Source organism: Tachypleus tridentatus, chromosome 6 (genome assembly GCF_004210375.1).
Source record: "Tachypleus tridentatus isolate NWPU-2018 chromosome 6, ASM421037v1, whole genome shotgun sequence".
Taxonomy (NCBI): Eukaryota; Metazoa; Arthropoda; class Merostomata; order Xiphosura; family Limulidae; genus Tachypleus; species Tachypleus tridentatus.
Genome location: NC_134830.1, coordinates 145,232,870 through 145,247,686, shown reverse-complemented (window position 1 = coordinate 145,247,686; position 14,817 = coordinate 145,232,870). Strand labels below are relative to the sequence as shown.

Below are 14,817 nucleotides of genomic sequence, written 5' to 3'. Positions count from 1 at the left end.
TTAGAGTTATTTGTGAAGCTAAGCCTATCATTCGGAAAACGGTAATTAGTACGTAATTTTTTTCTTTCATAATGATTATATAAATGTTTCTAGTTGCTGGTAGACCCCCCATACGCAATCCAAAATAACCTGTCCAATAATATATCTTATGAAAGAAGATTAATATTCATTATACTTCATACAAAAGTATCTACAGAATGGATGCAACTTATATATAGTTCACTTGCACATATTCACGTGAAGTGTTATGAGAATTGGCATTTCGTTTCTCTACTTGAAATTATAAAGTCTAGGTTTGTTTTGTGCATCCTGTACGTCATCGTAGTGACTTAAATATCCATCGTTAACTGAAGTGTGTAATCACTGAAGACTTGCAAGTTTGAAATAAACATTTTGTTTTAAAGAGTTTAAGTACGTATATCGTTGGATTTGTGTACAACTGTGTAATTTACTGTACAGCTGGTAAGACTTGCGAATGAACTGCAACCAGTCCCAAACAAGTTCACAATTATTACTAATAGGCCCAGTTCTGTTAGCAACAGTACTACCTGCCAGAAGTAATAACGATGGTTTATCCGAATATAAAATATCACTTTGTAACCATCTTTCTACAACACAAGACAGCTATTCTCATGTTAAACTATCGTCTTCATTAGCTCATTCATGTAACGTTAATCACTGCAACTTTTGCCCAGCAAACAAGTGGTTACTTCTCAGTACGTTCTTGCATAGAGTTTGTTTTAACACAATATCTCCACAACTGGGCTATCAGCGTGCGCTTGATCGCGAAGAATAGAAAAAACGGATTACAACGTGACTTGCGCCCTACACCAGGGGAAGAGAAGCCTTGAATAAAAACACGTGCACAGATAAATCCATAAATAAATTCTACCAAAAACCATTACGTTGTTACCAGAGTTATTTTATATATAAAGTATCTACATATTATATATATAATACACACACAAGTACTTACGTCACAGAAAGCCTGTGTGTGACGTATTGCATTTTCTTGCATATGTAATATAAAATAAAACCGAATACGCATGTCACCAATACCTTAACCAAAATCCCTTTATTAAATTTCATGTATATACTATGAATTAAATTTTATAGAATATTTTTTACATACCGTTCCACTGTAATTCAGATGTTTTGAGGCGAATATTCATTGTGTTAGAAAAAACACATAGGTTCAAGAATCTTGGTTTTTATTCATTTCTGTGGAGGCAAATTTATTAGTTTCCTCAAAACTTATCGTATTTCTATAACCTAATTACGTGCATCTGACTATCACCTGCATTAACCGCTTATAATAACGTAATGTCTCCAGTGGTTCGAAATTACGTTCAAAGAATTGTTTATTTTTGAATTTCGTGCAATGCTAAACGAGGGCTAGCTTCGCTAGCCATCCCTGATTTAGAGTGTAAGAATAGGGGGAAAGGCAGCTAGTCATCGCCATCTACTCTTCGGCTGGTCTTCTAAGGAATAGTGGGATTGATCGTCACTTTATAACGCACCCATAGCTGAAAGTGCAAGCATGTTTGGTGTGAAGGGGATTAAAACCAGCAACCCTCAGATTACGAGTCGAGCGTCCTAAGCGCCTGCTCAGGTCGGACCACAATGAATTTTATCTAAATATTGAGTTGCGATACTTGCACCGGGCGTAGCACAGCGCAACTTGTAGTTTTGTGCTTAACATATTTCCCGGTTGACGATAAAACATTCTAATAATCATTGACTACACCCAGCAGTATGTCAAAATTTTAACTAATACGTGCAGAAATATTTTATTCATAGTAGTTTATAACATGAATTAAGACCCGTGTATGAAGTATAAACACAGATTTAAACTATTATTAAGTATGGTAATAGAACTCGTGATAAAGCAAATGGCTGCCACACAAAACGTCAGTGTAGAACCGCCGTTAAAATGTCCAAATATTAAAAATGACTTTACTGGCCGACCAAAACTAAAGCTTATAGGTAATTATAAAGAACCTTAAATCGCTATGCGTGTGTTTGTGGAGTGAATAAAGATTTCACCATTCTTAAAAAGACTGTGCAAGTTAGAGAACGATTTATACAGACAAGTGTAAAGATAACGTATCTTACCGCCTTCATTCTCTCACACAATTCGTTCGTTAACTGCGTGCGCGCGCGATTTTACTTAATATTCATCCATTCCAATACTTTAAATATTTGAAGTTTTAAAGAGTATAGAAGAAAAACAATAAAATGAGACAAGAATAATACTTGTGTTGTAAACGCTAGTATGTTAAATTTTTAAAGCACTTTCATATGTAAACAATTAACCGCAAAGAATTACCTACCCATTTTGATTTTAAAAAGGTAGGATATGCCAGTTATACACGTTATGTGAGCGTGCACGTGTGTGTAGACATAAATACATTTAACCAAAGTAGCAAATGCATTTCTTTATTAAAATACCAAGGCACACAGTTGTTTCGTGCGGCCGGAATAACCTTTAAGATGCACTGAATGATAGTTTAGAGATTTAACTTCCTGTAGCTAAGTGTTCGTTTGGTATCAAAACTATCACGCATTTTCAGTAGATTGCTCAACTAGTCACTTCTATCAAATTTCAAGGAAATCAAGAAATGCACGAGACCTCTAGGTTTGCTGGAATTTCTTTTGTTGTTTATTCTCACCAAAATTATGGAATCTTTATTTTATAGAAAACAAACACTTACACATTCATGAGTTTAAGATCTGTACACTAATACTCCTTTAAAACACGTACAATTAGGTGTCAAATGTAGTCTACATAAGTCACATGTGCAAAGTTATTCAACAAAAACCGCTCAATTCTGACCAAAATATTTACGCACAACTACACACAAAGAGGGCCAACTGAAAGCATTGCAACTAAACGGTGAAAGAACGTGTAGATACAAAGTGTTGGTGAGGCCAAGCAAACTAAATTAGCAGTTTCCATCTCATGTTTACGTGACAATCGTATGAATGGATGGTTATTATTCACGATTCTTTCCAACTTTTAGGCGGTTGCTTCTTAAATTTTATAATATTCTCCTAACTAAAAAAAGCATTCAATACCACGTGATATTATCTTAAGTAATTGCGGTAACTAATGTGCTTGATGTACCGAGTGCACGTGGGTGGTTGCAAGAAACTTAATTCTAGATTCCACAATAAAGAAAGTTATATATTTGGGATAAGAAAAAAACTATCAACATTATTTAAAAATCTAAGATTCTCTGAAGTATACGGCTGTTCGTAATAGGTTTGTGATCCTAAACCTAACTTTGGTTACCATCGAATGTCACTTCTATACTTTGTTGTTTGTTATGTAGTGACAAAAAGTCTCAATATTATGAAACACCCGAGATGTGAACAAAATGTTCAGCCAATAAAAGGGACTCAGCGTACGACTGAAAAATACAAAATCAAATAAAATCTGGCGACTAAACCGATCAGTTAGTCAAACCACAATTATTTGCTCAACTAGGGCATGATGGTGCGCATATAATTACATCTGACAATTGGTTGGTAGAGGTATTGATGAATCAAACTAATGGAGTATACACTCACCTTGCACTTCGTACTGCCAGGGCACAAATATATAGCTATAGTATAAGAAAAATTTGAAAACAGCGAGATTTCACGTACAAACAGATTTAACGCCGGTTATTTATAACATTATGTAGCATAAATTTTGTTCCTGGATAGTGTGTTATTTCTTAATTGCTTATGTTGTAAAAAGTACAGAAAACTGCCATTATTCCCTTCAAACTTTGCTTTGTGACCTGGATATTGAAGTTTAGAAATTAACCTATTTTCTATATAAAAACAGGCAAATGTGCACATTTTCATTTACATGAGGTCTGAATAAAACATGAAATCAAGATTTACATGTATTTATACTAAAGTTATAGAAAATGTTTAGAAGCGAGTAGTTTTTCGAGATTTGTGACCAAGTCACTCACGTATCAGCTCCCAGTCTCCTACCACGTTTTCGTTATACACTTCTTGGTGGCGGCGTTCAAAGTCCAGCATATCTTAGTGAAAGCTCTCGCCTCGCTCCTCTTAGTATGCTCTCATGTTCTTCTTGAATTTATCAAGATGAGCGTGAAGGATATGGGCCTTCAGGGACATCCTGCAGCCCATTTTGCAGTAGTTCTTCAGAGCTTCAAGTAGTTCCACATCATTTTCGGCCTTATGATTGGCCAAGAAGCCTCGAACCACTGCGACAAAGCTACCAAACTTTTTTCCTTCCAACTGAGCTTCTTGGGGAATTCTGTGCACTCCAGAATCTTTATTTGTGGTCCAACGAAGACACCAGCTTTAACCTTTGCCTCAGACAGCTTAAGGAAGAAGTCTCCAAGGTACTTGAAGGCTGCAGATTCCTTGTCAAGAGTTGTGACAAATTGTTTAAGACCCAATTTTATGTGCAATGGTGGGAACAACACCTAAAAGGTCCACGAGTAACTCACACTTGACATTGTGCCTCACCACAGAGAATTCTGTCCGTTGTGGCCAGTACTTCCTGTTGTAGTGCACTGTGGTATCCCTGCTGTCCCAAAGGCGAAGATAAGGAAAAACAAAAAAAAAAAAAAAAAACTTATAAAACCTTTTTGGAAGCCCATGAGGAATGCCACCATTGAAGTTGCCGATAACCTCCCAGCCAAACTCGTACTTCAAAGCTTCTAGCAAGGTATTGACGCTGTTGTACTCCTCTTTGAGGAGCACCGAAAGATATTCAAGTTTTAAAAATGGCCTAAAATTTGTACGATATCAAATATTACTATTCAAGCAAGCAAAAATTGTCCGTCTTACTTACTAGAGTTCCTTCGTAGTGCACAAAGGTAAAATGAGGTGTCCCGAGTTTGTCTTGATCCTTACAAGCATGCCAAAATATGCCTTGTAGGCTTCACACATTTTATCACATGTTGTCATAAAGTACTTTTTCGCTCTTGTCTTGATAAATTGGCCACATACATAGCAGAATGCGTCTGGAGAATGCTTGCAGCTTCTTGATGCCATTTCTGATAAAATCAGATAGGTCTAAGTGTTCACTTAAGCTGCTAAACCAAACTGAAGTGGTGAGCCCCTGTATACATAATGTTTATGTACTTAAAAATAATAGTATTTCTTCCTTCCCTACATAATATTTCTTTCGCCATCAATATAGCTGCTAAAATTCCTACATTTATCAATTTCTTTCTATATTATGAATGGTGCATTACGGAAAGTTCTAGAAATATTCTAAAAGGGTCTTAAACTCTCGTAAGTTCTACAACATTCTAGAAAGTTCTTGTAAGTTCGAGAAAATTCTCTATCAGTTACTCAGCACTGAATTTACCTGGAATGTTCTAGAAAAGGGGTAAATTTAAAAATTTCATTACCCAGGTCACAAAAGCAAAGTTTGAAAAGAAAAATAGGTCTTTTCCATTTTCTTTAGGCTTAAGCAATTGGGAAATAACGCTTTCTGCCCTGTAAATATTTTGTTACATAGTGTAATTCAAGTGTTCAGAATTCAAATCCGACTGATTCCACTTTGTCATCATCGGAAATAAAAATTTAAGATGTCTACCAAAAATATCCTGTGTCCTGTATACGACGGAGCTTTATTTCGTTCGAGTCCAAATCTTGGTTTGAGACAAATTCAATTAAAAAGTGGTCTTTACAGGAATGTTAGTGTGTAACACCAGTGACATCCAAGATGGCTACTGTTATAAATGAAAGTCTTTTCATATCCTAAATGAGTTACACAGAGTGAGAAGTAATCATTTATTTGGTGTAATATCACCGAGTAAAATCATATTAAAAAAAGGCCATAAATATGGCTCCAAGCAATATTAGTTCACTGGTAGCAGATGATTGAAGGAAGAATTTTGTTGTATCTTAGGGTGTTTGTTTTGTTGTTTATGAGCGGTGTAAAAGTAAAATTAATGCGAGTTAAAAGAACACAATATAATTTTAACTCAACATGACTAAAGCTGCTTCAGACCAGAAACATACGTCTAAATGCTAAAGTATATCACATTCAAAATGACCGATAAGAGAAATTAAGAATTATTATCGTATCTTGGACTTTAAATGGTTAAGTAAAACTTCAAAAAAGTCATTTGGGAAAACTAACATAGTAAATGTTAATTTGACATAAATACAAATATAAACTTAAAACTTCTACAGCATTAAAGTTTTAATGTACACAAAACATATATCTAGCTAAGTTACGTATATGTCGATCATTGCTTGTCTATTTTTCTTATTATACTTGTTTATATGAATCTAATGTTACAGTATTCTAACTGCACCATGGTAAAACCCCATTAGCAGTTCTGTTCGATAACAACCCTAAGTGAATGAATTTATCAAATTGATTAAATGTCAATAACACTATGATCTTCATCTCGGATACTCAAAAATATCTTCATGATGATATTTATAAAATGATCAAGATGTTCCAAGTTTTACGAAATAAAAATACGATTAATTTTCCACACGAGTGCACGAAAATGGTTATGTACTTAAACAATACTATCTTCTCTCCCTACATAATATTTCTTTTGTCATCAATATAGCTGCTAAAGCTTCTACATTTATCAATTTCTTTCTATATTATGAACGGTAAATTACGGTTTAATAAAAACGAGTATTCTTACTACTTTCCTCAGAGGTAGCGTTTTCTGTCTGCGTGTCTGATTGACACTTTTAACCCATGTTTTAACAAGTGGATGAATTTAATGGCTTACAGTATTTTCTGAACAACGATTCCTATATACGATGTACGATATGTTGTTAATAGCTAATTTCTGACCAACCTTAAAAGTCAAATGCAGGCGTGAATTATTGTCTCCTGGTTTTTCCATATAAGAGGCTGGTGTCACTAATTTAGAACTGTTAAGTTCCATACACTTCAGTTTGTCTAGAATAATACTTTAAGCTTTTACCAATCATTAACTTAAGTTTTCCACCACAGCTCACTCATGCAGACGAGTTTTATTGCACACATTTTCTAATATTGTTTAAATTTTTATGGTATTTTTACTAGAATATTTGATTCTCACTCTTAAAACTTTAATTAAAAATTGTAGTTTTTTTAGACGTGGTATAATTTTAAAAAAAATTCTATTCTACTTTCCCACAACATTAAAAAGAAACTACCTAACAAATCAATTAAAGCTTTCTTTTACAAATGCAGGAACACCATTTATTGAAAAAAGCTTTTTAGCAGTAAATTTATCGCCTGTTATTCTGAGTTTTGTATCAACTGAACAATCCAGTGAATTTTGAAAGTTTTTTTTCTTCAGCGCTGCTGTTAAAGGTTATATTTAATTTCAACACGTGTCTCAGTTCCAACAATAACAGAGAACTCACAAAAAATCATACAGAAATTGTTTAACAAAGTTATTTTCATTTAACTGCAAATCCCAGAAGTTAAAAACAGTTTGACTTCGAGTTATATATCTCGTTGCTACACAAAAAATATATCTAAACCTGTACAGGTTAACATATATCTCGTTGCTACACACAAAATATATCTAAACCTGTACAGGTTAACTTATTTAATTATTCCTAGATATCACGCGTGTTTTGGTGCATTTTAACAGTAATACTACAAAACAGGAATTAACTTAATACAAAACGTCCGAGTGATAAATCTTATATTCCCAAAGCAGTTGAGTGTTATGACCACAGATTTCATCAATCATTATCTAACTTAATAACAGGAAATGGTAGTGGAAAAATTTTGAATTTTAGTCTCACTATAACGTTGACTCTGTGTGTATAATATGTTTAAATAAATTAAGTTTATTTAATTTCAAGTAGAAGAACTACCTGTTGTCCTATTAAGGGAAAGCTAAGAATTTATCACATATTTTTGTTCTTAATTTGTATAGGTACATATTTGAGAAACACCGCTTTCGAAAGCTATTAAAAAGTTCAAAATAAACAATAAATGAAACACGCTTATTGTAATAATACAGTATTTAACATTAAAGTCTTAACAATAAGAAACTTACCATTTCCTGTTACAAGATGAGAGGAAACCAACAATAATAAAATTACAACAATCCAATGAAACAAACTGATCAAAGCCCATACGCATCTATAAGTTGACACGTCACTATATTTAGGTTGCTTGTAAACGTATTCTAATGTCATGCCTTACTGTTACTACGATAAAATCATCCAACGCTTGCAGTATCGAGTTCTTTAACGTGCCCTCTGGGGTTTCCTTCTTCACTTCACGATTTATGTACCGAGCTAGCACGTGAAGCTCTACTACAGCGTCGTCCACTTGGTTCGGAATTCGTAAAGCAGGAGCTCCACCCCTTTATCTTGGAAGTTCAGATAAAAAGCAAAGCAGGCGAAAATTGTTGGTAGATTATGTTAATTAAAATTATGTAATAAACGATGGAAGACTGGGAAAATATTTGCTTACATGAGTTGATTTAATTTTTTTTTCTGTTAATTTGCTTCATATTCAATATAATGTTTACCGGAGAAAGATTCCAATTTTTTTACAATGACAGAATATTATAAAATTGCGCAAACACGTCGGAAAAGTTTTATAATAATTTAAAAGTCTGACGTGTTAAGCTCATATCAACATTAAAGATTGCATAAGAAACTGAACAAACCGGCGTTAAATTTATTATAGCTTAAAATATAGTCACTTTTACAACTACCAGTAATTTTTCATACGAAACATTAAAGAGTAAAATAATTTATGATAACCAGAAACCCACTTGAAGTAAATACGTATTCTAAAGACTGCTGGTATAGGTATGAAAACTTAATGGAAATAAGGAATACATGGTCTTTATTTTAATTAAAGTTTTAATACCAATACCAGCAGTCTTTGGAATACAAAGAGTGAAGTTTGAAACGCATGTATAATAATAAATTTTAATTTATAATATTTCTTCACTCTTCGTGCAATCACTCTGGCGTAAGTACAACACAGAAATAAGTACTGGTACAAATAAAACTTACTAGAATTAGTCACGAAATGTCAAATTAAAGTGTCCAGTTACGGTACCAGTTTGGTATGGCTGTTACATACATAGCTCTGTCGCTCTTAGAATGAACAATTTTACACGATAGCACAGCTCGTAAAGTGAGGTTTACGAAAATACCCCACCCCATTTCAGCACTATGACAATATTCCACGATCCTTGAGGGGGAGGAGTTATTATTCTTTCACGTTTCAGAAAAGCTTCTCTGTTGTTTATAGCCAGGGGATTAAGGCATGCAGCTGGTAACCTAAAGGTTGTGGGATCAAATCCCCATTACACCAAATATGCTCGCCCTTTCAGCCATGGCTGCGTTTGAGTTGTAATGTGACGGTCAATCCCACTATTCGTTGGTAAACGAGTAACCCAAGAGTTGGCGGTGAGTAGTGGTGATGACTAATTTCCCTCTAGTTTTACACTATTAAGTTAGTGACTGTTAACCCCGATAAACCTCATGCAGTTATGCGTGAATTTCCAAACAAACAAACTTTATATCTTATGGTTTTGTTTAAATTACATTAGGTGTATAAATTTATACATGTGCCATATTCATATATAGGTATAGAAGGTAGTTACTAAGAGCGGCAAATTTAATAATTATGAAAAGAAAGCGGCAACAAAAATTTAAATTATGTTTTCATTTAATTTTGTAATACAACCCGCTGTATTAGATAGAGTAACTCACAGTTATGTCACTTATCAGGTGATTAATAATGTAATTAGTACAAAGGCTTCACTTGTGGATCGACCACATGAATAACCACACCATTGGCTGTAAAAGTTTGTAATAAATAGTAATATTCTGAATTGTAAAAATGAAAAAAAAGAGTTTTTTTCTTTATTATAATTCCTTATGAAAATTAATAATTGCCTAGGTGTTTTCAGCCGCAGCTCATAGAATGGCCCTGAGAGATTTATTTTTTTTTGCAATACAGACTTTTAGGACACAGCTCCGTCATCTCATTTAAGATCCACTTATAGTTTTGGATACAGGAAATCCAACCCTTTCGATTGATGTATTGACCATGTCCAATGTCTCGTATACTAATATATTCTAGCACTGCCTAAACTAATTTCAGTTTGACGAGAAGCTTTTGTTTGTTTGTTTTTTTGGAATTTCGCACAAAGCTACTCGAGGGCTATCTGTGCTAGCCGTCCCTAATTTAGCAGTGTAAGACTAGAGGGAAGGCAGCTAGTCATCACCACCCACCGCCAACTCTTGGGCTACTCTTTTACCAACGAAAAGTGGGATTGACCGTCACGTTATAACGCCCCCACGGCTGGGAGGGCGAGCATGTTTGGCGCGACTCGGGCGCGAACCCGCGACCCTCAGATTACGAGTCGCACGCCTCAACACGCTTGGCCATGCCGGGCCGACTACTGACTGAATGGAAAGTCAGATAGAATAAATTTGGTAGGCAAGTTATAGCTTTCAATTTTAATTTTTTTTTTACTCTAAGTAATAATATATGGCTAATATTTGTTGGTTTCTGACGAATTTGACGAATATTCATCTATGCTCCATCATGATTATTCATTTGATTTTTCAAATTGAATTGTTGTTCAAGTATTTTAGTATTTAATATTGAAGTATTGCGTTTAAAGTAATTAATTTTGAAAATCCTGAACATCTGTTAATATAATTTATCTTTATTATTTTATTGTGTTACGTATTCAGATTAGCACCTTTCAATGAACTTAATGTATTAAATAAACATATTCCTATTCACAATAAAATAATAACATTCTTTTTAACATAAAATTATAGCCATATTTCATATAGAATGAATGGAAGAAAGCGACTTAGTAAGGCAGAAAATGGAAACAGGAAAACAAAATTTGGAAACTGAATATTTTTAAACATCTATGTAGAAATTATATTTATTCTTTTCTGTATCTTCTATATTTACACCAACATTTCTAATGACCAGTTAAATTAGCCAACCATAAAATGTGACAAAAAAAAGCGGCTTTAGTGGAGGATTCTGAGAAATAACAGATAAATCAACGACGATAAATGATTGAAAAATGTGCATCTGCTTCTGATCCTATTGAATGTATTACAGATCGTCAAACCACATTATTATTTTAAAATCGTCTAAACCTCTCCAATGAATATTCCTAGTTGATTAGAAAGTATTTAGCGTGAGTAAATTGAATTTTAACAGTGTAACTTTTTTTTAGAAAATTTCCCGACTGTAAAAACACAATTAGACATTGATTAATTTGTTATATTTCGAAACGCACGTGTATTTTACATCCTTTCTCAGTTATTTCGAAAACATCACAATTATTTTCCTTAATTCAGGGTTAAGGCCCGGTATGGCCAGGTGGTTAAGGTACTCGACTCGCAATCTGAGGGTGGCGGGATCAAATTCCCGTCACATCAAACATGTTCGCCCTATCAGCCGTGGGGACGTTATAATGTGACGGTCAATCCTACTATTCGTTGGTAAAAGAGTAGCTCAAGAGTTGGCTGTGTGTGGTGATGACTAACTGCCTTCCCTCTAGTTTTACACTGCTAAATTAGAGACGGTTAGCGCAAATAGTCCTCGAGTAGCTTTGCGCGAAATTCAAAACAAACCATTTTGGGTTAATTATTGGTAAAACGCTTATGTCAGTTTAAAACAACATAAAGAGTCTTTTTGTCACACATTTTGTGTTTTTAAGTCTACATAATCGCAGGAAACTTTTAGGAAGAGTGGATTAATCTCTGATTTCTCAATACAAGACGGAAGTTACATATTGAAGAAAATGTACTTAAACGTGTAGTCGGTTTAATTATTCACTTAACAGCTGAAGTTTTCATTTTCAGGAGAGAAACGTCGCAATTAGGTTCGACACAAAACGGAAACGTGTAAGGATATTTAGAATTTATAGCAGAATGCGATCCCTTTTATTGGAGAAAGAAACGGTAAATTTGAGCGTGCTGGAAGTGGTAACCCTAATTACATGTTAAATAGTGTATAGTGTGTGTTTTTTCTTATAGCAAAGCCATATCGGGCTATCTGCTTTCTCTATTGAGGGGAATCAAGCCCCCTGATTTTAACTTTTAAATCCGGAGACTTACCGATGTTCCATCGAGGGACAAATACTGCATAAAAATAATTTAAGGAAATAAACACAATTGTTGATTAATTGAAAGTTGCAAAATATTTTTCAATTACTTCTTACTCCTCTCCAGATGAGTCGCACGTGACTCAACTTGCATTTCTTGTTAGATACGTCTTCACTGAGGGCATTCCTTTGGAAATATTTGTAAAATATTTTTTTAATCAGGCACAAAACAGCAGTTATAAAATTTGCAGTGGTCTCTAATTTAAATAAATATAACATAGATTTAAATATTACTGTGGTTAGGCGTGTATAAAAGCAAGCCATCATAAGACGCCAGGAAACAGTTTTATATTGTTCGTCAGCTACAGTCAGTATAATATGAGAGTCGGTATGTTTGTTTTTGAATTTCGCACACAGCTACACGAGGGCTATCTGTGCTAGCCGTCCCTAATTTAGTAGTGTAAGACTACAGGGAAGGCAGCTAGTAATCACCACCTACCGCCAACTCTTGAGCTACTCTTTTACTAATAGTGGAATTGACTGTGACATTATAACGTCCCCGCTGCTGAAAGGGCGACCATCTTTGGCGCGACGGGGGATGCGAACCCGCGACCCTCAGATTACGAGTCGCACGCCTTAACACGCTTGGCCATGCCGGGCCGTAAACGTCGAAAGCTACTATTGTGATTAACGCTTACTAATCTAAAAACTATAAAAGTTGACCAGGAGAGTTAATAGATTTCGAACATTAAGAATAGTTTAGTTTCAAAGAATTAATTTCTGACGTTAGTATTTCTTTGAGGACATTAAATATCTATTTTCCTCTGTGAAACTCAACTATGTAAACCGCGTTATGTCAAACAAGAACAGGAATAGCTAGCATTCCCGTCAAGTGAAGTGTATTTGGTTTGGTTTGTTTTGAACTTCGCGCAAAGCTTCACGAGGGTTATCTGCGCTAGCCGTCCCTAATTTAGCAGAAAAAGGCTAGAGAGAAGGCAGCTAGTCATCACCACCCACCGCCAACTCGTGGGCAACTCTTCTACCAACTAATAGTGGAATTGACAGTAATATTATAATGCCCCCACGGCTAAAAATGCGAACATGTTTGGTGTGACAGGGTTTCGAACCGTCGCCTCTCAGATTACGCGTTGAGTGCCTTAGCCACCTGGCCATGCCAGACAATTGAAGTGTATTTGTATATCAACATAAAAGTAACTTGTGTTTCGTGGACCTCGACATCTGATAAAATATTTAGTTTCAAACCAAGGAGAAGACTGAAAGCTCGGCATGGCCAGATGGTTACAGCGCTCGACTCGTAATCCGAGGGGCACGGGTTCGAATCTTTGTCACACCAAACATACTCACCCTTTCACCGTGGGGGCACTATAATGTGACAGTCACTCCCACTATTAGTTGGTAAAAGAGTAGCCCAAGAGTTGGCGGTATGTGGTGATTACTACCTACCTTCCCTCTAATCTTACACTGCTAAATTAGGGACGGCTAGCGCAGATAGCCATCGTGTAGCTTTGCCCGAAATTGAAAAACAAACAAACAGAAGACTGAATATTGTTCGTGAGTTTGTAGGATATTTGTATATAAATAATTATTTGTAATAACCGTTATTATAACTTGTATTGTTTTCTATACTAAAATAAATTTGTGTTAATGAAGAAAATTATGTGTATCGGTCTTGTTGGCAAATGCTATAAATTTTATACGTATTAAAATTCAATTAACTTTTAAATTCAAATTTACGGTTATTTGAAATCGTAGTATGTATTGCATGTAACATAATAAATCGGGGGCTCGTCCGAGATAAATTATAATATGTAATAGCACGAGATGATGTGGCAAAAGCTTTATATTTTGGCAAGACTGAATTTCAAAAATCATTATCCACATTTTAAGAGGACAAAGGTCAACCTGTGCGAGCCAGACATAATGCTAAGGCAGCTAAAGAAAACAATGAATAATTTAGAAACTGCTTTAATGACTGTAATTTGGTGTTACAGTTTAGAAAGATTTAATGCCAAAAGTGAATATATATCCAAAACCCAGATACAGAGTTATCTTTTGTGGTTAGGGAATATAAGGCTTTGAGTTGAATACATGTACTTGATTGAAAATTTGGTTTGGTTTGTTTTGAATTTCGCACAAACTTACCCGAGGGCTATCTGCGCTAGCCGGCCCTAATTTAGCAGTAGACAAGAGGGAATGCAACTAGTCATCACCACCCACCGCCAACTCTTGGGCTACTCTTTTACCAACAAATAGTGGGATTTATCGTCACATTATAACGCCCCCACGGCTGAAAGGGTGAGCTTGTTTAGAGTAACCGGAGTTGCGAGTGAGATAAGAAAATTAAATTACGACGACGTTATAGGAAATCTCATGAAAAGGCCTATGGTGCAAAATATTAATTTCATAATTCCTATTTTTATTTAAAATAAAATTTTGTTTGTGTGTTACTGTACTCTATCATATTTTAATTGAAGTATTATAAAATTACATTTTGAAAATACCGAATTGCCTCCAGTCCCCTCTACCCCCAAAAAAAGTTGTTTTAACATTTGGAGTGTCGAAAAAGTTTCTTTTCGGTCAATATCTATCTGTCCCTATTCTACTTATAAAAGTTAGAAAAAAGTGATAGCACAGCAAATTTGAGTAGGGGTGACAAAAAGTGCATAGAACGGCCTTGGACTCGCGACCCATAGTTTTAGAAATACTAATTTACAATTTTACAACTGATTGA

General features: G+C 34.8%; 1 protein-coding gene across 5 annotated transcripts in view; it reads right to left on the bottom strand.

Moving 5' to 3' along the window:
* The window catches only part of LOC143253955 (lachesin-like), a 59,366-nt gene extending 50,240 nt beyond the window's left edge, over nucleotides 1-9,126 (bottom strand). For 3 of the 5 annotated variants that reach the window (XM_076508612.1, XM_076508613.1, XM_076508614.1), the window contains exons 1-2: nucleotides 8,989-9,084; nucleotides 8,013-8,330 (exon numbers count right to left, since the gene is read on the bottom strand). In XM_076508612.1, the coding sequence (XP_076364727.1) occupies nucleotides 8,013-8,154 (142 nt within the window). In that variant the 5' untranslated portion in view covers nucleotides 8,155-8,330; nucleotides 8,989-9,084. Of the gene's footprint in view, nucleotides 1-8,012; nucleotides 8,331-8,988 lie in introns of all 5 variants that reach the window. The other 2 variants (XM_076508616.1, XM_076508615.1) reach the window with 2 other exon arrangements.
* Nucleotides 9,127-14,817: the final 5,691 nt, after the last annotated feature.